The sequence below is a fragment of the Musa acuminata genome, chromosome BXJ1-10, assembly GCF_036884655.1.
Source record: "Musa acuminata AAA Group cultivar baxijiao chromosome BXJ1-10, Cavendish_Baxijiao_AAA, whole genome shotgun sequence".
In the NCBI taxonomy this organism is placed as follows: Eukaryota; Viridiplantae; Streptophyta; class Magnoliopsida; order Zingiberales; family Musaceae; genus Musa; species Musa acuminata.
In genome coordinates this window covers 34,499,891-34,526,343 of record NC_088336.1, presented here as the reverse complement: position 1 = coordinate 34,526,343, position 26,453 = coordinate 34,499,891, and the positions used below count along the sequence as shown (strand labels likewise).

Sequence of the window (26,453 nt, the reverse complement as noted above, 5' to 3'; positions counted from 1 at the left end):
CAAACATGATAACGGTTGTGACAGCTCGTTATTTCCTCTACAGTATCCGACTCGTAATTGGTTCGATTGGATTCCGTTCCGGTCGGCTCCTCTCCAGTGCGGTGGAGAGAGCGTGGCAGAGATCTGTCCGTCGTAGGTTTGGGCTCTGCATGCAAAAAAATTGACTTGGGCCACTTGATTTAACCTTAGAGCCCACAATAAAATGAATGTCTGGCATGGATTGTCGGGACTATCCTAACCCACGGACTCATCCGATTCATTTAATTGACTTGTTGGATTTGAGGTCAAAATTGACACCCTGATTGAGACCTGTTACTGGAGTGACCAAGCTATGTGGCCGAGTGGGTCCATCACTTGGGACTACCTACCTAACTGCAAGTTGGTCCTTGATTCCTACCCAACCCATCCAGCATAGTTACTTACACATTAAAACAAACAATAGCAGACAACAATAATGAAACTAAATGTGTGGCATCACATGTTTTTTCTGTTACATGACTACATATATCAATTACTACAAATTAGATTTAAATTTTTTGATTCACTCATTTAATTCTATCAAATAAATAATGATTGGTTGATAATAAATAGCATGAATTCCTCTGCAGTGGCGTGGAAGGCAGGCAGGAAGGCAGTTCCCCACCTAACGTAACCTATGCGATAAAAGTTTTTAGGCGAATTTTTGAATATATATATATATATATATATATATATATATATATATATATATATATATATAATGGTGTTGTCCACCTAACACTAATGCAAATATGGATGAAGATATAAAAAGCTTCTCTTTTGTTACTTTTCATCTTCTTATTTATCTTCTTCTTTTTTCCATATTTAAGATCATTTTAAATAATGTTTTAATGCGATGTATTATTTTTTTATTTTTATCAAAAATAGTGAATCACAGATTAAAATTTTATTTTTCTAGATCAAAATTTTTAACATACATTGTTGATCTACTTAGGAACTCAAATATGAAAGAAACATTATAGGATGAATTATAATTTCTTAGAAATAAAATAATACAAAGAGAAGATTAAAAAAAAAAACTGACACATTGTTTAGATGCTAAAAATTCAGATCTTTTTGAACAGTGTGTCTATCCGATACATAGTTTTTAATTTTTCATCCAAAATAATGCATCACCAATTAGAAATCTTTTTTCCAAATAATTTTTTTTTACAGACATCCTTGATCTATTTAGAAGCCCAAATGTAAAAAAAAAAATTATGCATGTATTATAATTTATTATAAATATACAAATAAGTAGAAAATAAAAAATGACACTTTTTAGATGCTAAAAAATCATAAAAATACTAAAAAATTATCTAAAATGAAAAACTTAGTAGCATATGTTATAAGTTTAATATTCAAAATTTTCTTAAAAATTTGAGATCTTTTTGAATAGTATATCTATGCGATACATTATTTTTTTTATTTATTTTTAAATAGTCCATCACCCATCAGGAAATTTTTTTTCTAGACCAAATTTTTTACCTATATTGAGGGCCTATTTAAAAGCTCAAGTATGAAAATACATTGTATGAATGTATTATAATTTGTTAGAAATAAAAAAGAGAAAAATATAAAAATGATATGATGTTTAGATGCTAAACATTCATAAAAATACCCAAAAAATTCTCTAAAATAGAAAAGCTATGACATATATCCATAAGAGTCCTATTCAAAATTTTTCTAAAAATTTAAGATCATTTTGCATAGTGCATTTATGCGATGCACAATTTTTTAAATTTTCTCAATAATAGTGCATCACCTATTAGGAATTTTTTTTTTTCTAGACTAAAGTTTCTAGATATATTATTGATTTATTTAAAAGCTCATTTGTGAAAAAAATTATTATACGAATACCTTATAATTTTTTTAGAAATAGAAAAATGAGAAGAAAATAAAAATGACACGTAATGCTAAAAATTCATAAAAATACCAAAAAATAAAAATAGAAAACCAGTGACATATCTTCATAAGATTCCTATTTGAAGCTTTTCTAAAAATTTAAGATTATTTTAAATGGTGCACCTATGCAATGTACTATTTTTGAATTTTCCTCAATAATAGTGCATCACATCACATTTTTATAAAAAAAATTCTCTAAACCAAATTTTCTACATATATTGTGAACTCTTTAGAAGGTTAAATTAACAAAATATATTATATTGATGAATTATAATTTGTTAGAAATAGAATAAGAAGGATAAAAATAACACAATGATTTTATTTTTATAAAGAATGCTCAAAATATCAATAGTAAAATAATAAATTTTTATAACAATATTTAGAATAGCAAACATCAATGCAACCGTAGAACCGTAGCTATATAATAAATTTAAAAAAAATTTAGATGTCAATTGGTAATATATGAAGCAAATATGTATAATGTAAAGTCATGTCAAGTACGCTTGCTGTTTGTTCTATGTAAAGGGACTGCGGTGCCTCATTTCATTTAATGTCCACATCTATGTACTTTGCTAAAGCAGGCTTATGTTACTAACAACACATAAATCAACGTACAAAGTGGTTTAAATCACATTATGTTGAAGATGAATTTGACGAGATTTTAATCCTACTAATAAATATCTCAACCGTTGCATTGTCCCAAATGTGGGTCCCCTCATGGGGGAGGCAATAGTAAGGTGGTTGTTCTTATCCAACCATGCGACACACGCGTCAATCCACATCATCCATTACATGCGATCGTCAAACAGAAGATTAAAGTGTCTGCCGAAGACGTGAACCTAAAAGCCACGTGAATGCTACGAGGCCGCCACGTCGGACACCCTCCGGTTCCCACTGAGCGGGTGCGACCGCTTCCCCTCCGTCCTTCCCCGCATGGCCCACCGCGCGAGGCGCAGCCCGCGCAAACCTATCCGCCGCTCCGCCCCCCTGAGCTCCGCCACCACCTCTGCCATGGAAGGCCTTTCCCTCGCGGCCGCAACCAAGCACCTCCCCGCCACGTCCGCCATCGCCCTTGCGGCTTCCTTCTCCCTCCTCCCTTCCGGCGCCGCCCGCGGGTCCCATATCTCCTCGTGCCGCCCCTCCTCCAGCAGTCGCCTCGCCCAGTCCACCAGCGACGGCGGGCTGTACTCCACGTCGATGGCTTCCCGCCCGCTGAGGACCTCCAGGAGGACGACGCCGAAGCTGTATACGTCGGTGCTCGTGCTGACGTCCTCCGGGTGGACGTAGGCCGGGTCGAGGTAGCCCATGGTGCCGGCAGGCTGCGGTAAAACGGCAGCTTCGTGGCCGTCCCGGGAGGACAGGCCCACGGCGAGGCCGAAGTCGGCGAGGCGGGGCCGGCCCTTGGCGTCGAGTAAGAGGTTGGCGGGCTTGACGTCGCGATGGGCGACGCAGAAGGAGTGGAGGTGGGCGAGGGCGGTGGCGGAGAGGAGGGCTAGGCGGAGACGGCGAGGGAATGGTGGTGCTGGGCGGAGCTGGTCGTGCAGGAGGTCGTGGAGGGACCCTTGTGGCATGAGGTCGACGACCGCGATGCGTGGGGAGGGCCCGGCGGCCGGCGTGGCGCCCACAAGGTTCACCAGGAGCTGACTGCGTGGGAGGCAGGAGAGGAGGCCAATCTCGGCGTCGGCGGTCGAGGGCGAATCCGAGGAGATAGAAAACTGGGAGGGGAGCTTGGCAGCGGCGAGGAGGCGGCCCTGATCGAGCAAGGCGAGGAAGACGGAGCCGTGGCTGCCGCGACCGAGCAGGGAGGAAGCAGAAAAGCCGGAGGTGGCGGACTCGATCTCCTCGTGGGTGAACACACGGTGCTTGGGGCCCCAAGCTGGTTCTTCTTCTTCTCCGTAGGAAGTTCTGCAGCAAGAGAAGGAAGACCTCATCTCGTTGGAGATCAAGTTCAAGACCGATAGAGATCAGTAAAATGGAGGAGGGCGAAGGAGCTGACGGCACGAAATTTGAGGCCCGGTGGTTGGCAAGTGGGAAGGGCCGGGGAAGAACACTGGAATATGCAAATCGGTTCACACTTAACTTATACTCTTTTTCTCTACCGGATAGGTGATTGGATGGTACTACGGGGCCCGTATTTTTCTCCATCCTTAGTCAGGTAGAAAAAGTGCGAAGGGAAGGATCACATTTAACTGGTGGCCTTCGTGATCTTACCGAACGCAGCGGTTGGCTGAAAGAAGAGGCGAAGCGTGGGTCCATTTGTTGGGGTTTGACACGCCTCCTCTATCTAATACGGCTCTCCGTTATACTCAGTTGTGCGTTGGGTTTGACTTTGACCAAAATAGATGGGACGTCAGAGACTCCCTAATAAAGTCCACAACCTTAAGGTTTAGGCGTTTATGCAACTCCGGTATCCAGCAATGTACGTGTTTCCCCTGTCATGCCTTCTCGAGCAACTTGGTGACGTCAACCAAGGTTGACATTGTCTCATTGCACGAATCTGGTGCCAACTCTCATTCCAATACATCGATCCTGGCCATGCTTTGAGATTGTGAAATTAGAAATCAAACATCCTTGATGGTGTTTTACCTACGAGGTCCATGTTACTTTGGTCGTATATCCCTTGTTCTTGGGATGCTCACTGCTCGTACTTCAAGGAAAGGTTTTGCAAGTTTAGTTCATGAATGCAAAAACAATCTTCGAATTAAATATACAGATATCCCTTTTTTAGGGGGAGAATTTACTGATATTTAAGCTAAGAAGACTCCAATTGGGACACAAATTTACCAACTTAGTTGGATATATCCATCCAATACGAAAGCATGAAAACATGGTATCTTATTAAGAAGATACATGCAGGAAAACCCTGCAGTGAGTGCGTCTGAAGCACATACTCAGCTAGAGACATCTTCCAGCAACTTATACCTCCTAACTTTACCTCTGAAGACTTGCTTCGCTTGTGACCGTGCTTCGTATGGCCTCTCAGGCAGCCTTTGTCTTTTGATGGGCTTGTCGAGATTCAATACTGAAGAGCAGCGTCGTAGCTTCACTGCTGTAGCTGATCCGACGACATCACCATTAGAGGAGGAAGAGAAGGAGGTGTTCTGAGCTGTGCAGTTCTCTGGAGCAACGGGCTTGCCGGCCGCTACGTCTCTTAAGCACCAGTTACATGCGCGATAAGCCTCAGCCTTGGGGTAGAGATTGCTGCAGTATCTGTAGGACACAGTCGATCGATGGGTAAAAGTATGAAACGGAGATAGCTTCGGATGGAATCACTTCGACAAAGGATTATACTCTTACTTGTGTTGAAACCTAACATGGCAGGTTTTGCATCGAAAGAGCTCCTCCGGCAGGCCGCGGTCGCCGCACATGCTGCAGACAGGCGATGATGGAGGAGAACAGCCTCCGTCCCCTCCCATCGCAGAGAGCTCAGGTTGCTTCTTCTTCTACCTTGCATAACGGAACGAGAAGAGGAGCATAAGGAAGAGAGGGAGGAAACATGAGGAAGAGAAGAGGACCGGAAGGAAGCGAGCGTGGAGATGAGGAGAAGGGAAGGGAGGATGAATACCACACACATCTTCTTGGGTTCTTTAATCGACGGGAGAGGTCGCTTTCAACAACCCCGCGTGTGGAAAGGAACGAGAGACGGATGATCTGAACAAAAAGTATGGGTGCCATCACCTAGGCAAAAGGGATGACCAATCTCTCTCTCTCTCTCTCTCTCTCTCTCTCCGCCCCAACGAAAGGCTCTGTTTCTCTAACGTGCAAGCCACTGCAACCGAGGTTTGATCTAAACAAAAGGGACTTCGTACGTGGATGCTCGTCGAGATCTCAGAGTGCAAGGCGTCGGAGAAACTTGACATTAAGTAGAGGCTGACTCAACACCTTATTATTTTATATTTATTTATGTATTTATTTTAGGTGAGAAGGCTAAGAAGACCGGTAGCTGAGGAGCTCGTAATACAATTATTTTAGTCCTTATTCCAATTCTTGAAGAAAGATATAATGTATTTTTCCAGAATGCTTCTCGTACCCATGCATCGGTTGCCCGAAGCTTACCTGTCTTGTGAGTGGCTCAGTCCACCAATGGGTTGGCTTCGGCTTTACCCATTAATATATATTGGGCCTTCGAGATGTATGTAGCCCATTAATAAAAGCCACAAAAAGGATACGTACAATATTTTATATGTTCGAGTACAATTAATTACATATGCTTATATTAATATCTATCCATTCCATATCCAGACTTGCGGATGAATGTGACTCCATCAATGTTTCCGGATAGGGATATGGGTATGAGTTCATGTCCAATTGAATTTAAATATTGAAAAATATATCTGTAAACCAACTCTTTTAATTGAAAGCTACACTAATTCAACTCAAAAGTTAATCTTAACAAATTGTGAATCAATCCAATATATGTATGACTCTCTTAATTGTTATAAATGTGAGATTATTTTTTTAGACATCTCTTCATTTTTATTTCACATATGAATACTTTTAAAAAATTATACATCTCTACCCACCACAAGCTACTACTAGTCATAATAAATATAAAATATATTATATAAATGGATTTTCGTGTGGATAAAGAATGACATTGGATATGGATAGTGTGGGATCTGTTTCCATCCCAAACACAAGTTTTTCAAGCTTTACGATAATAATTATAAAATTACAGAAAAAGAAAAAGAGGGGAACATCATTATTCCTTATTATTTCCAAAACATAACAAGATTATTAAATTCTTTATTTTATTAGGTCCAATCGATTAATTTCCATGAATACTTATACTAGTATAATATATATTTAGATATTTTTCTTAGATAACAATAATAATAATAATAATAAAATCATAAATCTCAATTATTTAGAATCGACTATATTAATCTCTTATCTTCATTAAGATTCATAAAATATATTTATTTATTTAATTTTAGAATATTTAAATTTTTATTTATAGTTTCTATTAAGATCTTTTTATATCTTTCTTTATCTTTTATCATACCACTAATATTAATTATTTTATATTTTCTAACTATCATTCCAAATGTCTCTCATATCATTAATTTTCTCTCATTTTATCATCCATCAAAGTGATACCTAATTATTCAAATTTCGTATCTTTTTATGTATGTATTTTTTTAGATGTCCAATACTTAGATCTATAAAGTATTATTGGTCTCACTATCTTATATTTTTTTAATTTCAAAGATATCCAATAATTACACAAGACTTCTAACGCCTCTCATCATTTTAATGGTCCTATTTTCATTTTATAAATAGTAATTTTTTATCTTATTTAATAATTGAAACAAGACACATAGTCCTTTTACTTAAAGGATTTTTTTATCTAATTTAACTATATTCTCTTTTATATTTATATACTTACTAAAATTATATTTATATATTCAATTCTAATCTTATTTAATCTAAATTTTTAGTTTGTAAGGCTTATCTCAGTAGTTCAAGTTTATAATTAATTTCATTTAGACTCTCATCAACTAAAATAATATCAACAGCAAATAATATATACCATAAAAGTCTATCATATAAGTGATTAGTAATTTTGTCCATTATCAATATGAAAAAGTTTGACTTAATGCAGAACCTTGGTATAATCGTATGTTAATGAAAAACTTACTGGACGTGCACTCTATAATTATAAAACTAGTAGTTATATTATCATATATATCTTTATTAACATCAATATAATTAGTAGTACATATATCTTTCTTTTCTAAAACTTATTATAATAAAACTTTAGAAACCTTATCATATGTTTTCTCTAAGTTAAAAAAAAATATGCAAATTTAGTTTTTCTTACAATTTTTACTATTTATTTTAATAAATAAATAGCTTCTATGATTAATCTTTTAAGCATAAAACTAAATTAATTTTTAGATATATTTATTTTATGCTTTATCCTACTATTGATAACTTTTTTTCTAAAGTTTTCTAGTATGGCTAGTTATTTTATTTTTTTTATAATTTGAATAATTTTGCATATTACTCTTATTTTTATAATTTGGTACCAGAAACTCTTTCTCCAATCATCGATCATCCTTTCGAATCTCATAATTTTATTAAATAAATTAGTTAACCAAGCTACTCGCTTGTCATCTAAATTTTTTCATTGCCATCAAATCACACACTCTTAACTATTTTCATATTCTTTAATATGTCTTTTACTTTATTAACTCTAATTTTATAAATAAATAAATAAATATTAAATCTACCACTATTATTTATCATTAAATCTAAATCCTATGTAGAATATTTAGTAAATAATTTATAAATTTTTTATTTTTAATCTCATTATCATTAATAATTATTTTTTAATATTTGTTTTTAATACAATTAATATTACCTAATTTCTTACACTTTTTTATTGTCTGTATATCTTTTTCACCATATTTAATATTTAATTTATTATAAAAATTATCATAAGCTTTATATCTTATCATACTAATTGTTTTCTAAGCCCTTTTTTATATTCTTTATATCTTTTATTTTTTTATATAATTTTATTAATTTTTAAAATATGATCTTTTAGTAAAAATTATTTTTTAAACTTACTCGAACCACCACCCTCTCTCTTAAGGTTATATCTCTATTTTCAGTTTCACCAAAAATCTTCTTTATTAAGCTCTTAATCTTATTAATCATCTTAGTCTATATAATATTAATATTATCATCATCAAAGTTTCTAAGTCATCCCACTTTTTATCTTATTCTTAAAAATATTCACATTATTATCTATAAAATTCTACCTTCTAATTCTAGTAATTTTTTTTACTATCTATCTTTTTCTTCTTTTATTTTCTATAACAAATATCCAATAGCATCATTGATTCATTAAACTTTCACCGGATATAACTTTATAATTCAAACAAATAGCTATATCTATTTTTCTAGTGAGAAAAAATATATTTAATAATAGTTGTGATTACTCTTGTAAGTAATTAAATATTTATTTCTTTTCTTGAAGTGAATATTTATAATTATAAAATCATACAAAGTTATAAAATCCAAAATCGAAATCACCATATACCCCTTTCTATCATATATGTTGTTTGTATACATGACCATTCGAATCTCCTTTAATTATAGGTTTTTCGGTTATAGGTATTTTTTTTTAATAATATAATCTAAGTTTGCACAAAATTCTTTTTTAGTTTGATCATCCAATTTGACTTGGGGCATAAATATTAATGACACTCAAAACATCTTTTTATTTTTATAAATTTCAGAACTATAATTATATTTGTAAATATTTTTTACATCTACTATATAAGATCCTTATGAACAATAATTTGTATCTATTATTATGTTTAACTTTTTTAATATACCAAATTTTAAATATGGTACTATCAATTTTTTTAGTTTTTTTTTTCGATCCACGTTGTAAGTAAATAATATTTATTCTTCTTTTGATCATGAGACCTATCAATTCTAATATCTTCTCCGGAAGTATTTATATATTCTAAATTACTAATTGAACTTTTTGCTTTTGAACTAATTTTTTTATTCTTATTGGTCCTGGCCTATTTGATATTATATTTGGGTATCAATATGATGGTCTCCTTTTTCGAATGACCTCGTAACTCATTGTTTATAATTCTAAATACCTTGACGATGAAGATGCCTCGTGTCACTTCACATAGTACTATAGTACTATATTAAAATCGATTAAGTTTCATATTTATCGGATAATATAATTTTATATTAATTATTAGTGACTTTAACGTAACTGTTTTACCTTTTCCATCAAAGTTTTAGACCGACTTGATAGTATTGTATTTAGGTACTTCACTCGTCAGCTCAATGTATTTGTTTAAGATTGTGGCTACTTTTTGCTCTGTTACTATATCAAGAGATGGGGTTAGTATAAATTAGAATCCTTCCGGATAGGAACTGTTTTAAATTTATCTTTTTGGCAAAGTATGCGAAGAAGAGTTTTTCATATGCACAGTGTTTATATATCCATTATGTGTTTGATTTGACCATTTTGATCATACGAATGAATCTGAGAAAGACAAGAAGTTGATGTCGGTGACAAAAATCAAATTAAAAGATAATCATTTTGAACTAAACAATATGATTTCTTAAATACCATCAAATGTTTATGATTCGAGTCATCGAAAATAATCTCTTTATATACAATAAGGTAAGATTATATATTGATCGTCTCGTATCGACGACATTAGAGAAAACCTTGATTCATAAAATAAAAAAAAACTTTTTTTCGATGAAATCATAATAACTAAATGGCCAAAATACAGGAGAGCATGAACTGTATACATGAACATGAAAGGATGCTACCAAGCAAAGATTAAATAGTATGGTCAGCCAACTGCTCCGTGGCATCACTTTGTATTCAAGCGTAGATGAGACCAAATAGCACGTTTGACAGTGAACAGTGGCCAAAGTGACAGTGCTATGTTGTGTGCCACATAAGTGCACATGTGATAGATACCCTTTAATTGAAGTGGACCTCAGTGGGTTGCTTATCACATGCTACTGTCCTATTTTAATCCAAACTGGTATCAGAAAATTCATATGCATAATTTGCAATGGCCTTTTGCAGATTGGATCTCAGGATTATGTACTTGATTATTGAGGCTAAGTAAAATGCCTAACAGAGGGAGCCAAAAATGAGAGAAGAGGCCTGCAGGGAACAATTCCCCTCATTCTTTATGATCTTGATTTAGAAACTGAAACTTCCAAATAGAAGTCCACCTACAGTCCCACACCCACCTATTATATAGTGGTGTTATGTGACCTTCTCTGCTCCTTGAAGGTTCTTATTGTATGTTGTTGCCTTCCCAAGATTTCTACTGACAGTGGGCTCTTCCTTCATGCCATAGGGTAAGCAAATTCCAGAGTCTAAGCAGACAAGCAGTCAGGTGGTGGGCATTAGAAATACTAGAAAACGATTTTTTAAGTAGATGGTGACAAAGGAACACAGTTCTCTTAAAGAAAAATCCACTTCCTGCTCTCTCTTTTTTTTTTCCCCTTCACATTCTGTTCTTTTTCTTTTCTGTCTGCATTGCTCACTTTTGATCCTTTAAAGAATTTGCTTGCTGGTTTGCTCATCTCAACAAGGAAACCAGTATGTAAATTATTCCTCTCTCGCAGCAACTTTACCTAAAAGAGCAACTGATTCTGTCAAATTTATCCTTTTGGCACTTCTCATTCTGATGTTTTATAACAAAAAAAGTTGGTGGCTGCCTCATCCACAGTTAAAAGGCATGAGCAACAGAGAAACTGATTCCACACCTGTATTTTTTGTTTCTACTGTTTCTTTTTGAAGTCATTCTTTCATTCATTCGTTTTTTTTTTGGGGGGTGGGGGTGGGGGTTAAACCCCTGAACACACCAAAATCCTCCCTAACCAAACCAAAATACATGTTCCAAAGCACCAGAACCTCCCAAGAGATGATGAGCAGACAAAACAATACTCCATGAGATTGGTCATCTGCTTATTTTCCTCCTCTTGCTAGCTGGAGAAGTACCAAGACAAGTTGCATGTGACACAACAGTTGCATCATCACTCTTGTAGCTCAGGCATGGAGCATCCAACACCCCAATTGGGCTTTGTGGCACAGAGGATGCTGATAGGCTAACATCTTTAGCTGACTGCTTCCTCATCAATACTTTGTCTTGAATCACTTCATAGCATTCCAACACTCCTTCCTGCCGACACCCATCGAAGACAACAAAAATCATCCAAAGAAGTATAACAACTCTTGCGATCCAAAGTAAATAAACAATTAGTACTGGTCTTTAACTTGAAATAATAATAGAATTGTTTTACCTTTGCAACATGGGAGCAACAAGACAAGGCCTTCTGAACATCCACATTCTGGATTTCTCCCAAAACCAACAGCGCAATGGCCGCAGCAGTCACCGAAGGCCTGAATGCTAAGAAATCAATGCCTGCATGCAATTGCTTCATTCTTAGACATACAACGCTAAACCACCTACTCATGCCACAAATCAAATCCTCAAATTTACAGCTGTGGAAGAAAGGCACCTCTAGTTGTGCTCAAGATGAGTTCGGAGGACCGAACGATCGATGACTGGTTAGGTACATTGTCACCATTGAACTTGTGAAGAAAGAAATCTATGAATGAGAAAGGAGTCACAGCTTGCATCCTCCATTTGAGGGTGTTCAGCACCATCAGCTCCATTCTCATAATGGCCCTAGCTTCAAACACATACTTTGCCTCACCATCCTATTCAAGGCAATCTATAAATGGTTACAAGAGCTATGTTTGTGGAGATTACATCAGTGAATTCTACACCTGATGTTCTCTCACCTGTAAATCTGGGGTCTGAGGGACATCAGTTTTCTCCATCTTGGCAGCCAAAGATAGGCAGGCCACAGATAATAGTCGTGTCATCCATGTCTTGCCTTGCTACAATTATAGATAACAACAAAGAAAAAAGAGGAAAAATTAGTGTATTAGACTAGTCTGTATAACAACATAGGAATCAGACTAAAATAAAGGCTACAATTGACACAAAAGAAAATGGGCAATGAATGCATAAAAGATCATATAACAGGGAATGAACATGATTCTTACTGGGAGTTCATATTCGGAGAGGAACCGATCAAAGTAATTGACAGATAAATAGGCACTCAGTGGTCCAAAATTGTAATAGGCATGAACCTGTTCCATAAGCCAAAAATATGTCAGTGCAGAGCTGAGGAGAGGAAGATATTAGAGAGGAAAATATTAGAGAGGAAAAAGGAAAAGGAAAAGAAGAACCGAAGCTTGATACTAAGAAATCACAACAGCAAACAAACAAGAAAGAGAAGGTTGTTTCCCCCAAACCACATTCCAGGAAGTGCAGACAAAATATTAAGCAAGGGTAAAATAGAAACCAAAATTTTATTATTTCATGGATCAAATAATCCCACCCATTAACCTAAATCATATACTTAAAAATTCTAGATGTAGAAGTGATAAAGAAACTCGTAAATAGGCAGAATAAATCGAATATGCATCTCCATATATGACAGATGCAGGAAGATGAAACAATGCACCAAAAAGAAAAAGGAACGAGAAGGAGAATATGCATCTAGAATAAGTGGTGAATTTATGAATAATAGGTCTTCGTTTTCTTTGAGAAAATCATCAAAAACTCAAAACAATATTCAGCAAGATCAATGGAGGAGACGAAGAACAAGAAAGGGGAAAATAAGAAAAATATTCAGAAAAAAAAGGAACCCACCTTCCACATCCAATCAATAGCATCTCTCCTGATGGAAGGTTCTAATGTCCCTGACCGAAGCCTCTCGCCATAGTCCTCCCTCGGCAGATGCTCCGGCTCTTTCTTGACCAACAAGCTCAAGAACTCATCCGACTGCAGGGGGAAATCCACGAGCAAATCCCCATAAAAATCGCACCTTTTTGGTTCAGGAACCCAACTCAGCCTATGCCCGACCTTCTCCTCCTCATCATCGAAGCCCAGGATGCTGTCATTGTCCTCAGCGCAGAGGAGGGTAGAGGAAGAGCAGTCAAAGCATGGACTCATTGCACAGTGACACAGAAGAGATATAGATGTAGACAAAAGAGTGTGAAAACTTCAATCCAGATAAAAGGTCCCTGTTCCGCCTTCTCCCTCCTCCTCCCCTTCCTTCAAAGAGGACTCCTTTTTATATAGAAAACGAGTTCTATGCTAACAGTATTCCAGAGTTGGAAGAAGGGGAGGAGGAGAGGCGAAGGGGACTCACTGTTGTATAGAGAGGAAAGTAAGGTTTTTTGTTGCCAATGGAGAGAGAGAGAGAGAGAGAGTGAGTTTGGTGAGGGGAGAGGAAGACAAAAAAACAAAGGAAAAAAGATTGAAAATATCTTTTTGTGGGATTTGTGGTGGTGGGTTTCAGCTGTGTGGGGTTGTAGGAGTGATGATGAATAGTAAAAGAAAAGTGATGATGTGATAATTGATAGGTGGGAACATTTTTTTTTTCTTTGTGGTGATTATACTGTATATGATATGGTTGTACAAAGTACAAAGACATTGTTTAAGGGGAGGCTTTTTGGGACTCCCAAATTGGGGACCATCACAAATCATAGTGAACTTGCCAGAACACAAATGCCAAGAAGCTCATTAATCTATTTGGTTTGGTGATCAAGATTTCCAATTTATTAGCAGTGATCACATGTGTGCATGAAGTATTACTTCCCTTTCAGATGGAGATCAGTGGATGATGGGCTATTAATTTTCTACAGGCATGAAGTATATTTCCAACAATTCACTTGATACTCATCTACAGTTGTTGTCAAAATCACCAATTCTTTTTTTTAGGTTTCCTGTACCCAATAAAGCAATGGATAAATAATTCATTGTGATCTATTGCCAGTGGATTGTGGTGGATGATTTCGGATGACAATGCATTGCAAAATAGGTTTTTCAAAAATGTTCAATTTTTATGAGGAAAAAATAAAACATTTAGGAGCATCTTCTTTTTATTCCTTGGGATATATATAGTCTTGGATTTGCACAACCTTGAATAGATTACAGTGGCTTGGGAGGGAGACAGCTCACCATCTGGGGGCAGTCAACAGGTATATTACAGGGGAAACTGGAAAGGGTCAATTCTTTTGAGGGACCTTTCAGGCATTGTTGAGGGTAGTTTTGGAAATAGATATGGCAGATTCTGACCAATTAGAGCAGGGCCCAGTCTCCAGTCCTCCTCCTCCTCTTTCTTTCTTTCTTGGGAACTTGTGCACCTATATTTTGTTATTAGAAGAATGAGAAGGCTAATATTTTAAGGTTTCACCCAGAAATATTTTTTTATTAATCCCTAATAACTTTCTTTACAATCATTTTGACTTATTTTTTGTTTTGATGGGGAGCTCATCTCTTGCTGCGTGCAAATTTAATTGTTAGTATAGATGTTTTATATAATTAATTTGTTGTGTTATACTGCAAAGACTCCCCCGCCTCAATCACATTTAAGAATTTGTCATGTTCTCTGAGATATATTCACAGGATAAGATCTAAAAGAAAAAAGGGTTCATGGAGGGATTGCACCTTTCACACAATCTACAAGTGCTAGGAGATGAATGTGTTGGATTTGTTTTTAACATGCAGTGCATTTGTGTAGCTTGATTAATCTTGCACTGAATCACAGCAAAGTCCACAGATTGCTGCTTTGTTTCTGAGTTATGGAAAGTGGAAATGGAGTGTATCATCTGATTATTATCAGAAATCTTCCAAGGGATTCATGAGTTGCAATTTCAATGTCTATATCTTTCATACCTCATGGCCATTCCCTTTGGTCTCCCTTGTCAACAAGTTATCCTGCAATCTAATGTATGTGGAATCCATGGCAATTATTAATGTCATTTTTGCTGCGAGGGATTGGTTGTTAGGCATGTGAAGCAACTTTTTATGATTTGTCGTTCATGGAATTGTCTCTTAGATATGATCAATATAAGAAATGAATAGGGATTGAAGAAAGAGGGATTAATATGCACATGAAATGCTTTGTCACTGATAATATTGTCATTCAAATCAGAATGAGAAATGAATGAAAACTTGCGCATCCACCGGTGACTATGAGTATGGTGCCTTTTCATTGGCTGACGCGGATGTTCGTCTTTTGCTTTGCCTACATTCTTCGATCAACCGTCGGGCCCAGTGGCTGACGACCAATGAGAAGGTAAACTTCCCTGGTTGATGGTTCGAACGAGACCGGCGAGCCAAAACCTTCCTTTTAAGAAACAGTGGCCCAAGCAACTAATAAAATAAATAAATATCATCATTAATTCGTATCAAATCCAAACATTAGTTTTTGATCACCAAATCAAATTTCTCAAAATTACAGAGAGAAAAAAAATCAATATCATGCGTCGATTTCTTAGAAATGAAGGGAGGAAAAACACGCTACATTTCTTGTTATCTTCAGCTATCAAATTGCAATGCCGGTGGCTAAGAATAGGTAAGATCTACTAAGCAACATTTTGTATAGGGAAATCACGACACGGGCTAATTAATTACTAGTCGTCTAAGATCGATCGAAGGGTTGCATGTGATCCAGGCTTAATCTATGACCGTTTCCCACCACAATCTACGCCAAGATTGATTACCTGCAACTTAGGTTCCGGTCAACTATACTTCAGATGCACTCAAGATCCATCCACCACCTTTGTCCTCGTAATCCATTATCTATCTAACCCCAAGAGTTGGGTTATTAAGAATCTTGACCATGGACCACCCTGCATCATGGTGTTCTTGCAAGTACGAGAAGGAGGATAACATTGAATATATACCAACTAATTAAGTTTCATAGGACCAGAGTTGTTCTTTACTGAATCAGGTATCAGGAAGAAAGAACAAGGAAGGCACTCAAAGCTTTTACTTTTCAGAATTGCTCCAAAGAGACGAGCCTCCTTTTGAAACGTTCAACTGTTCCTTGTTTCTTGTCCAGCTCTTTCTGTGACTCAGATGAGGAAGGCTTTAAGCATAGACCGTGTCGCATGCACGCCTTTGCAGATCTCCATAAGCTAGCGCACCATCCCTTTCTCTTCGTTTGCAGTCCGGGCCTTTTTCGATCTTTGAATCTATTGGTGAGCAAGGGATGGTGGGTGCATGGCTCTGATATCAGGCACTGATCTCCTTACCACACTCTTTGATCTGTTTTGAGGTTGGAGTTCTTGGAACTGCATTTCTATGCATATCCATCTATGCCCATGCAACTAAACTCTACAAGTGCGTTCGTGCTTCCTCTATTGTATCGGAGCTCCTCTCACACTAAATTACTCCTCGAAAATGATGCATATATTGTAGCTTTAAGAGCTTAGGACGACTGATCAAAAGTTCCTGGGATCTGCAAAGGCAAGCGCAGTGTACTGCAACTACGTACGTACCGGCAGTCCCGTGGGTTAAAACTGTTCAGTTCGCATGTTTAGCTGCTGACAGGAAATTTATGATCGCAAAACATACAGACTTCAGATTAGTTTAGATTGTATGTAATCTAATAGTGGCACCGTCTCGAGAGCTGATGAGCGTCTCCCTTGGCACAGAAAGGTCATATACGTCTGAAGCTGCAAGTTGTGTTTATTATCGACTCTTGAAGTTGTATCTCGTCAGTTTTGATGCTCACTGACGCCATCCAAGTTGTTTGTCTACATCGAGGCACTCGAACCATCTATTTCAGGTTAATTTGCTGGCAAAAAAGCTTGAAAGAGAGAGTCAGATTGTAGTGTCTTTTGCGTATTAATCGGACAAGTACTCCTGCTTCCACCATATATATATAACTTCAGGTCTGGAGGGTGTAATGCTTGCCGGAGACTCCCAACTTCAGGTCCAGTCAACTTAATATACACATCAACTTGACTTGAGAGTGTTCGCCTTGTCTCCTAATCTTGAAGGAGGACAAAACCCCCACCGTTTTGGAGCCAAATACTTACTTCAAACATCATTAACGTACTAACACAGAAATTTGTAGCTTATTACAAACACCATTAAGGCTCAAACTCTCTTTCCTAGAAAACATTGAAGGACATTACAGCGTTTGCCTTGCAAACTGTTCTTCGTTGGCCATCAGGCTTGCAAATATCTCAAATAATAGATAGCTCTAACACTAAGGTTCTTCCTACTATGATTCCTTGAACATTATGTTCCCCCCTCCTTGGTGCTTCTCACACTGGACACTCAATGCACCAATTGTTTACTGTCTTCTGACCTTTTGAGCACATTGTCTGCGTTGGATGGTGCCATGCACGCATGAACTCAACTGGTTTGGACTGTCATAGCTTAGGATGAGTAACGCACATATAGCAGGCAGATGGAGTGGTGCCGAGAGCATCAGTGAGGTAGTCATTGGGCGGTGGTGGTCAAAATGACACCAGCAAGGTCGTTAAACAAAAAAAAAGACCTCGTGCAGAGGCACCCTCGGTGGTGATGTGCTTTTTAAGGGCTCATGAACAAGATAAAGAAGTAGTTTAGTGTGTAGCAGATACCAAGGAGTACTTTGAGGTGTTGCTTTCACGTATCTTCTATGGTGGTGTTGCTTGCTGCTACATATGGCTCTGAGATCACATTGGCGTGGAAAGATACACATCAGTTCCTCGTTTTGAATTCGCCCAAACTCCAAAGAGGAGCAGAAAGTCTCTTGCCATGAATGAAAGAAATTTTGTTGGGTAATTTATCAAAAATAAAAATAAATAACTTGTGATGTTTGCACTTCTCAATTAACATGAACATTTAAGTTAACGCATATACAACATGAACTATATAGGTTTGTGTAATGCATGATTTGAGGTGGCATTACAACCAGAGGCCCAATCTAGATGAGAACATGCATGGATTTAAAACATGGCTGCTGCATCTAATTGGCCTCTTTTGCTCACAAAGTACAGAATCAAATACGCCACACATAGAATTCAGCAGCAGAGAAGGCATTGTAGAGTAATTACATATAATAAGACTGCATTGTGAATACTGATTACTTTGTAGGCATAAACATGAGAGTGAGCCAACTCTTCGTCAGCATAACTTCCAAATAGTCAGTGGCTTGTCAAGGACCAAATCGAAACAGACAAACATAAAGCATCACAGTTGTAGTCAAAGACGACTTTGGTGAAAGATGATTAGGGATCTGATCATGCAAAATTGAGCACGGCAATCCATAAACTTGATGGGCAGTTTAGAATAGAATATAATTGCTCAAGCTTGTTTAATGGTTATTATCACAGTTTGTAACACTGCTTGATAATACAATACGGACAGTACATATCAATTCAATAAAAATGCAACATGTGGCGTATCGAATGGTTATGAAATGAGTATCTCAAAACGAGCGATATGAGGTTTATACCGAGTCGTACAATCAAAACTCAATAATCGTTGAATTTCGATTGATATCGATCAAAGGCTTAGATTTGATCGGTTTGAATGGTAAATTTAATCAGAATTTGTTCAAAGAGTTTTTAAATCCTTCTCCCTATCTTTCAATCCCTTTTACTCTTTTACACTTTTCCAGCTCTCTTAAACTCATTTGTATTTATATATCTCTCTCATTCTCACTTTTTTACTATCTAAAAAATATATATAATTTATGGATTGGATCAAATTTGAAAAACTCATTTGGGATGTTTAATACTTAATTTAGAGGATGGTCACTTTAATCAAGAGATGATGTATATTTTTTTAGATTTTTATTGATTTATGAGATAATTAATCTTATTCTATGTGATTAACGTCTATTATGTTATTTGACATATTTATGATAGTTGAATAGGATTTATTAAGAGTAATTAATAATTTTAATGTTGTGATTGGTATGTTTAATATCGATTTAATTGAAATTAGATATATATTGACTGAAATATATGTATTCAATGTGTATTACGATAATTTACATATTTATGATGGTAGAAGAGGGTTGATAAGATTTTAATTTTTTTTTAATATTATGATTAATGATTTTAATGATGTTTTTAATTAAATTTTGACTCATATTAGGTCAAAATATATTAATCCTGTGATTAGTAAATTTTATGATGATTTCATTATAAATTAAATAATATAAGGTTCATTTTATGTATTTAATGCTTTTCAATATATTTGACATATTTAGTGTGATACAAAAAAGTAAATTATGGAGTAATTAGGTTTTTTTAATAGTATGATTAGTCTAATTGATGATGATTTATCACTATTTGAATAAGATTGGGTTATTTTTATATATTTAATTATTGTTAGGATTTTTGACATATTTATAATGTAAAATAGGGCTAATTAGGGAGTAAATAACTTTTTTAATACTATGATTAATAAATTTAATGATGACTGCATCACCCATATTATGTCAATTCTATATATTTAATGTCTATTAGGGTGATTGACATATTCATAGTGGCAAAGTAGGGTTTATTACATATAATCATAACTTGTTATTTAAAATTTAATAAAAATTAGGCAAATCGTAACTTATTAATTTGATTTTTTTAAAAAAATATTACACGAAAGGAACAAATTCATATTAATGCTTGAAATCATATACTATTTAGACAATAATTATCATTATTGGTAATATATTTATTATGACTATATTGATCGGGGTAGATGAAACATTCAACTAAAGCAATATTTGATTAACAATTATCTCGATGTTATAAAATAGAAAAAGATTTTAATGGAGATCTATCGATATAACAAAATAGGCAAGGGATAATGTAATTAAAAAAAAAGCGAAGGAAGATGAAGAATACCTACCATAAGGCTACATAGAAATTTATTTACAATAAAAATGAGGATCGTAGCGATGATTTGAGCTCAGATTTTAAAGCTAATATTTGTACATCACTAAACCAATTAGTATATGTATGAGAATGTAATGAGGCGTTGGCGACATGATTCACAATGAGGGTATGATAGTGACAATAGATCTATGCCATAAGGATTTTAGAGGACCGTTAGTATGAGGCAATCAACCGTCTCTCCACCTTAGTCGAATAGGATTTATAGTATGAGGCAGGATAAAATTCATGATTTTATTAAAGAATTTGACATAGACCAACACATAATATTATTGATATTGATCTATAAATGTATCTTGCACAAATAATAAAATCGATAAAAAAATAATACTAATATAAAAGAAAAGAAACTAGACATCAGTAAGATAAAAAGTAAAGTTATTTAGAAATAACACTAATTTAAACTAACTACTTACATGGTAACGACTATGCATAGAGTCGGAGAGTTCAACATTATTGGCATAGGTTTCGGAAACTCTTTTTAATTTTTTTAATTATTAGCTAATATTAAATTAATTAAAATTAAGTTGTATAAATTAAAATTTAAAAATATTATGGTTTTTCAATATTTTGCAAAAGTAAGAAATGTCATGTGAGCAATCCAACGTCATGTCACCTTACAAGTTTGATATCAAATTAGCACTAATAAAAATATTTATCGTTCTTCACACATGTCTTCACGATTGAATAATGATCGGAGATCCAATATAATCGTTTATCTAAAAAAAAAAAAATTATTATTATTATTATTATTATTATTATTATTATATATAATTTAAATATTAAAGTGACTTTTGTCCCGAATACTCCCAATACAATAATCATGCATGATTATGTTTTTAAATCTCTGACGCGTTCCACATCTTACCACAGACATTGAACTTTAAGTTATCTTCGAAATTAGAGGGATCATCAAAATCTGCCGTACCACTGTCAATAAATTTGATCACTGTTTTTTGTTTCTTCATTAAGTTCTTCCTCGGCAAATAAACCGGATTTGATCATGTTGTCCTCATTCACCATCATTCAATGGTGAGACCGGAGATGATGAGGCTCGGCATGATTCTGACCTCTGCTGTCCTCACCTTGCTCCTTTATATCACCTGTCCTTTTCCTGTAGTCACTCTCTCAGTGTTGTGCATCGAAGGTGTGCATCAAAATGGTTGGAGACAGTGCATCCCCATAAATTTGAATGCCGTTCACGGATCCAAGATGCTTTGACTGCTTGCCGTAGAGATGAGCAAAGTCTCCTCCTTTACCCTTCCTTCCGTACGATCGCTTGAATGCGATCTTCCCTATCGCACATCCAACCTAAAGATGAGCCTAAAGTTTTGATTCAAACGGTCGATCAACTTAAAAAAGATGAGTCTAACTGTCCAACCCAACAATAGAAATGTTTCTTATCGTTATATTTATCACCGCGTGTCTTGGATCGTGTGATGAAACTCTCGTCATAGTTAATCGAGCCAATACACCTTTTTCCAACTTGAATTAAGAGTTCGTGTGCTCACATACCATGAAATAAACCATATTAAAATGTTGGCAAGCGACCATATGTGTGGCAACTTACCACACATTAATTACCACCAAAAGCCAAAAAATTGAAGTTATTTTGGACCGTTCATTGAGATTCCAACCATCCCGCAACGTGAGGAAATCGAAATAATAATAATAATAACAATACACTTAATTTAGTAGCAGGAACGAATGATGGGTGGAGCTTCACATGATTCGCACACATGAAAAGGGTGTACGGCGAGGGGAATCGTTGGGTCCTACCGTACCCTTTGTGTGGAGCGGAGTGAGGGCGGTGGCTTCCGGTGTAGGGTGTTTCATTTGGCTTCCTTTTGGATTTATATAATGAGGTGGAGGAGAGCCCACACGAGGAGAGGGGAGACACCTCTCTCTATTATTGTTGTTCTTATTATTATCCTGCACTGTCTAAATTTTCACTAGCCGTCACTCACCAACAAAAAAAAGGAAATAGGAAGAGACGGAGATGAGATCCTGCGCTAGATTTTATCTTTCATATTGATTACGATACTTTTTTGGGAACGGTTGGGTTAATTACATATTATCTTTAGTATTTTTATTTTTTATATTTTAAAAAATAAATTGATATCTATATAAATTATATGAAAGTAAAATATTTAGATTCATTTATTCTAACATTATCAATTTTACCGATAGAAACATCTCAATTAGTGATGACGGACAACGATATTGCTGGGGCCACAAGTAAATGTTGTAGATGAGCAAAACGATAACGAAAGGTAAAAACTATTTTATATCTACATTGATGTTGACGTAGATGTAGAGCAACATCGTTCGGTATCTACATCGACGATTGTTTTATCGTTCGGTAACTACAATGACACCGACATAGATGTAGAGCGATCATCACCTATTGTCGTTATTCTCTTCATTCATAATAGTCATTCGTAACCCCCCAACAGCATTATTGTTCGTCACCATCAACTGAAACCTTAAGATTATTTTTTTATATTTTAATTAATAAAATTAATGATGTTGGGGTAATTAGACATAGATGTATTACTTATATAACCATAATGATATCAATATAACTTTTCAAAATATAAGAATTAAAATATTAAGATTAATTAATCACAGAAGATAATATGTCTACGAGGGTTAGCTAAAGTTTTAGATTTATAATCAGATTTAGAGAAGTACTAATGGGTTATATTTGTTACTATGTAAATACCTAATGTTTTTACTATTTAGCATGAGAAAGTACCAAATATAGGTTACTTTTGTGAACATATATTTAGAGAAAAAAGTTATAAAATTCTTTAAGTGTTCGATAAAAATTATTTTTTAAATATGTATTAATTTTGTTTGATAAAATTATATTTTAAAATAAATTAAATATTATATAAAATTTGTCATTCTAATATTTTTAATATTATATATATATATATATAATATTTACTTAAAAATAATGTATATAATCTTAAAAAATTGTATGGCTCGTATATATAATAAATAAAAACCATAATCATAAAAATGAATATAAAATATTTATAAAAATAAAAAATATTAGTAATCTTATGGTTTTAGGTAATATCATATGGTACTTTGGGAATTTAAAAATTTATATTAGCATTCTACAAATATTAAAATGCATTATAATCTCTAGGCTAAATACGATTTTTTTAAAAAAAAAATTACCAAATATTAATTTATATTTAAAATATGCATTGGGCTCACAATGCATATTTTAAATATATTCCCAAACCTACCTACTCATTGTCTTTCTTATCCAGAGAGACTATGGGAAAAAAAAAGGAAAAAATTATTTTAAGTTTTACATGAGAAGGTAGTATGGATTTTGTATTTAGATTTGGGTTTCTAAAGTTCTACCCCTTGTATTCATTATTCTCATATAATAAAATTATTGATTTTTCTCCATATATTGGTAAACAATGTCAAAACATATAAATCTTATATTTATTATTTTAATTTTGTATTTTATCAATGATTCTTTTTTTTGTTTTCTAGCATAATTTTATTACTTATATTTATTATTCTTAAATACAAAAAGAATATGCGTTTTTAAAATGTCAAATTTATTTTCTGAGTATATTCTATTTTGCACTTTAAGTTAAGTCTTTGTCTGTGGTGTGGACCCATAGAGGAAATATGGTGGGTTGGTCCAATTCAAGTCTCGGTCTTCATTTGAACGAGACCGACCTTCGTTTGCCATCTGATACGGTGCTCCCCTGTACTCGCGTCGGTTATCATTACCGTTGCAGCCTATCCAATTGGTAGGAACACACCGCGACGTGAGTGATCCAATCCAAGCCGTTCAAATTAATCAACTCTCAATAGGAGATAACTAATTTGATTCAGTACATAATTTCCCAAAGTATATTAAAGTTGATAAGACATCGAATAATTCTATCCCACCCGAAATTGAATTCAAAATCATGATCAAAATCACATCATCAAAACTCATCAAGATTTCTCTAGATCTCATCATCGTTCCCCATGGCAATCCAACTCGGCCAACCAACCACTCAACAGAGTACAGCGTAGGGTAAGTTTGACAGCCTGACATCTACGGCACAACCTCATTTCCGTGAAACAGTAGCAACCTCCCCTTCCGTTCCCTAATTTACTCCCTCGCCTCTCTCTCTCTCTCTCTCCTCCGAATATATACTGCGCACCCTCGCCGCTTCCTCTCTGCCTTCCAGTGGCGTTCCTTCCCCATTGCGATTCCATTTCTCCACCTTCATCTTTTTCTTCTTCTTCCCACCGCCGGGGACTGGCGGTGGAGACCGAGGTCTGATCTGGTGTTTATTGTCTCCGCCATCGGGATCTGGTCGCCCACCATGGAAGCGGAGCGAATGCGGCTGCTGATGCTCCTTTGGCTGAGACGCTTGAGCACCCGTGTGGCCCTCGTGGGTGGTAACCACACCGCCGCCCGCTTTTGCTCTCGCTAAGCTCGTCGCCGCCTCCCCGCCGGCCTTTTCGTTCGTTCTCAGGTTTGATTTCTCCTCTTTGGTTTCCCTTCTTTGGGAAAAGAGAAGTCTCTTGATCGCTGCTGCAGTAGCAGTATAAGCGGCATCTGCACAATGAAGGGTCCTCCCAGGGCTACCAGACGCCACGGAGAGAGCCACGCTGCCGCCGCAGGTGGCGGAGATCAGCTCGTGATCAGTCTTCCCCACCCACGAGTGCTCCGCGTTATCGCCAGGTCGGTGCTCGTAACGGTTGCCATACTCGCCTATCCCTGGCTTCGATCCATGCTTCCGCGGGACGGCACATGCTCCCTCTTGTCCCCACACCGGTGGACTGACGACCCCTTCCTCCTCCCTATGCTCCTCCGCGATCTGAGGCGCGAGGGGCTGCTCGTAGCCGGCGCAAGCGACGGCGCTCTCTTCCTCGGAAACCCCGGCTCGCGGCTCGCCTTCGTGAAGCAGAACAAGATGCGCCCTGTCATGTCTGAGGCCAGTCGGATGGCCGTTCGTGACCGCTCTGTCGACTTTGTGCTCGCCGCCGACGATTTCTGCGACGCCTCCTTTATGTTTGTCGAAAGGATTCTGAGAGTTGGAGGCGTCACCATCGTTCGACTGAGCTCGGATCCATGGCACACCTTCAATTTTCCAGCGAATTACAGGATCGTCTACATCCGGCGCTTCGGTTCCACCATCGTCGGGATCAAGAAGACGGCCCACGCCATTGCCCTCAAAGACGCAAACGCTGACGAATTTATGGGCTCACGAACAGGGAGGAAGCTGCTCACCCTCCCAGAATCAATGGAAATGCTGAACGGACTCGAGGACGAAAATGCAGCTGATTTCATCGGCACTCATATCGGGAGGAAATTGCTTGCCGTGCCGGAATCGATCATTGGCGTATTGAATGGATTAGAGGATGCATTGCTGGAGCCGCCTTCCGATCGAAAAGCCTCGACAAGGGCCATGAAGAGGACGAGGTTTCTCTCCAATCTGTTGGCCGGCTCGCTCAACGAGTACTCGAGAAGGGTGTTCGTCGATGTCGGAATGCCCGGGAGGGCCACGATCGACAAGTGGTTCAATAAGCATTACCCCAAAAGGAACTCCGAGTTCGAGATCATCAAACTGGATGTCGTGGGCGAAGTTAAGTATGCAAGTGTGGCCAGTGGGATAGCCGGGTGGCTGTCGAAGAATTTGAAGGAAGAGGAGTATGTGGTGATGAAGGCGGAGGCCGAGGTGGTGGAGGATATGGTGAGGGAAGGCGCCACTGGGCTGGTGGATGAGCTGTTCTTGGAGTGCAAGACCCAGTGGCACAAGCAAGGGAAGGGGAGAAGGAGGGCTTACTGGGAGTGCCTGGCCCTCTATGGGAAGCTCAGGGACGAGGGAATTGCTGTCCACCAGTGGTGGGGTTGAAAAGAGACCAGTTGGAACACAGTCAAGTCTCGAGTAAGGGAACCAATATAAGAGCTTTGCTCACCCTTGTGACGTTCCCATGACGCGGGAAGACTGGGCTGCAACCACGAGGAACACAGTCTCCTCTGCTCTATCTATTTAACGTGTGTGGCTTTGCTTTGCATTCATCTAGTGTTTTGCTTTGTGTTAGATTAAGGTTGAACTATGAGGAGAACTGTGATGTGCTACTAGCGCGAGTCTCCTCGCTCTATCCGTTTTATGTGCGTCTTTGCTTTGCTTTCGGTAGTTATGTTGTTCTAGCGTGGTTGCCTTTGAAATATCATTTGCTTGTGCAAGTATCTACTATTTGCTTTGTTATAAAA

The 26,453-nt window shown here is 36.7% G+C and overlaps 3 protein-coding genes and 1 long non-coding RNA gene across 5 annotated transcripts; 1 reads left to right on the top strand and 3 right to left on the bottom strand.

The window, feature by feature from the left end:
- Positions 1-2,643: 2,643 nt before the first annotated feature.
- On the bottom strand, positions 2,644-4,002 carry LOC135594672 (serine/threonine-protein kinase-like protein At1g28390). The gene has a single exon (XM_065085095.1). It carries the CDS (start codon positions 3,852-3,854, stop codon positions 2,781-2,783), a length of 1,074 nt encoding a protein of 357 aa, XP_064941167.1. The 5' UTR covers positions 3,855-4,002; the 3' UTR covers positions 2,644-2,780.
- Positions 4,003-4,743: 741 nt separating this feature from the next.
- Positions 4,744-5,393, bottom strand: LOC103969621 (uncharacterized). The gene is made up of 2 exons (XR_010480190.1): positions 5,221-5,393; positions 4,744-5,133 (listed from the first exon to the last, which is right to left on the bottom strand). It is a non-coding gene; the product is annotated as an uncharacterized LOC103969621 (long non-coding RNA).
- Positions 5,394-11,071: 5,678 nt separating this feature from the next.
- Positions 11,072-13,731, bottom strand: LOC135594671 (cyclin-D3-1-like). Its single transcript, XM_065085094.1, has 6 exons — positions 13,164-13,731; positions 12,512-12,598; positions 12,245-12,343; positions 11,959-12,160; positions 11,740-11,861; positions 11,072-11,618 (listed from the first exon to the last, which is right to left on the bottom strand). The coding sequence occupies exons 1-6, from the start codon at positions 13,464-13,466 to the stop codon at positions 11,397-11,399; spliced, it is 1,035 nt and encodes a 344-aa protein (XP_064941166.1). The 5' UTR covers positions 13,467-13,731; the 3' UTR covers positions 11,072-11,396.
- A 10,604-nt stretch (positions 13,732-24,335) lies between these two features.
- On the top strand, positions 24,336-26,453 carry LOC135594669 (uncharacterized). Of its 2 annotated transcripts, none has more exons than XM_065085092.1 (2): positions 24,336-24,708; positions 24,780-26,453. In XM_065085092.1, the coding sequence occupies exon 2, from the start codon at positions 24,799-24,801 to the stop codon at positions 26,089-26,091; it is 1,293 nt and encodes a 430-aa protein (XP_064941164.1). In that variant the 5' UTR covers positions 24,336-24,708; positions 24,780-24,798; the 3' UTR covers positions 26,092-26,453. The 2 variants fall into 2 exon arrangements, with proteins under 2 accessions (XP_064941164.1, XP_064941165.1); XM_065085093.1 differs by having other exon boundaries at positions 24,338-24,708; positions 24,805-26,453.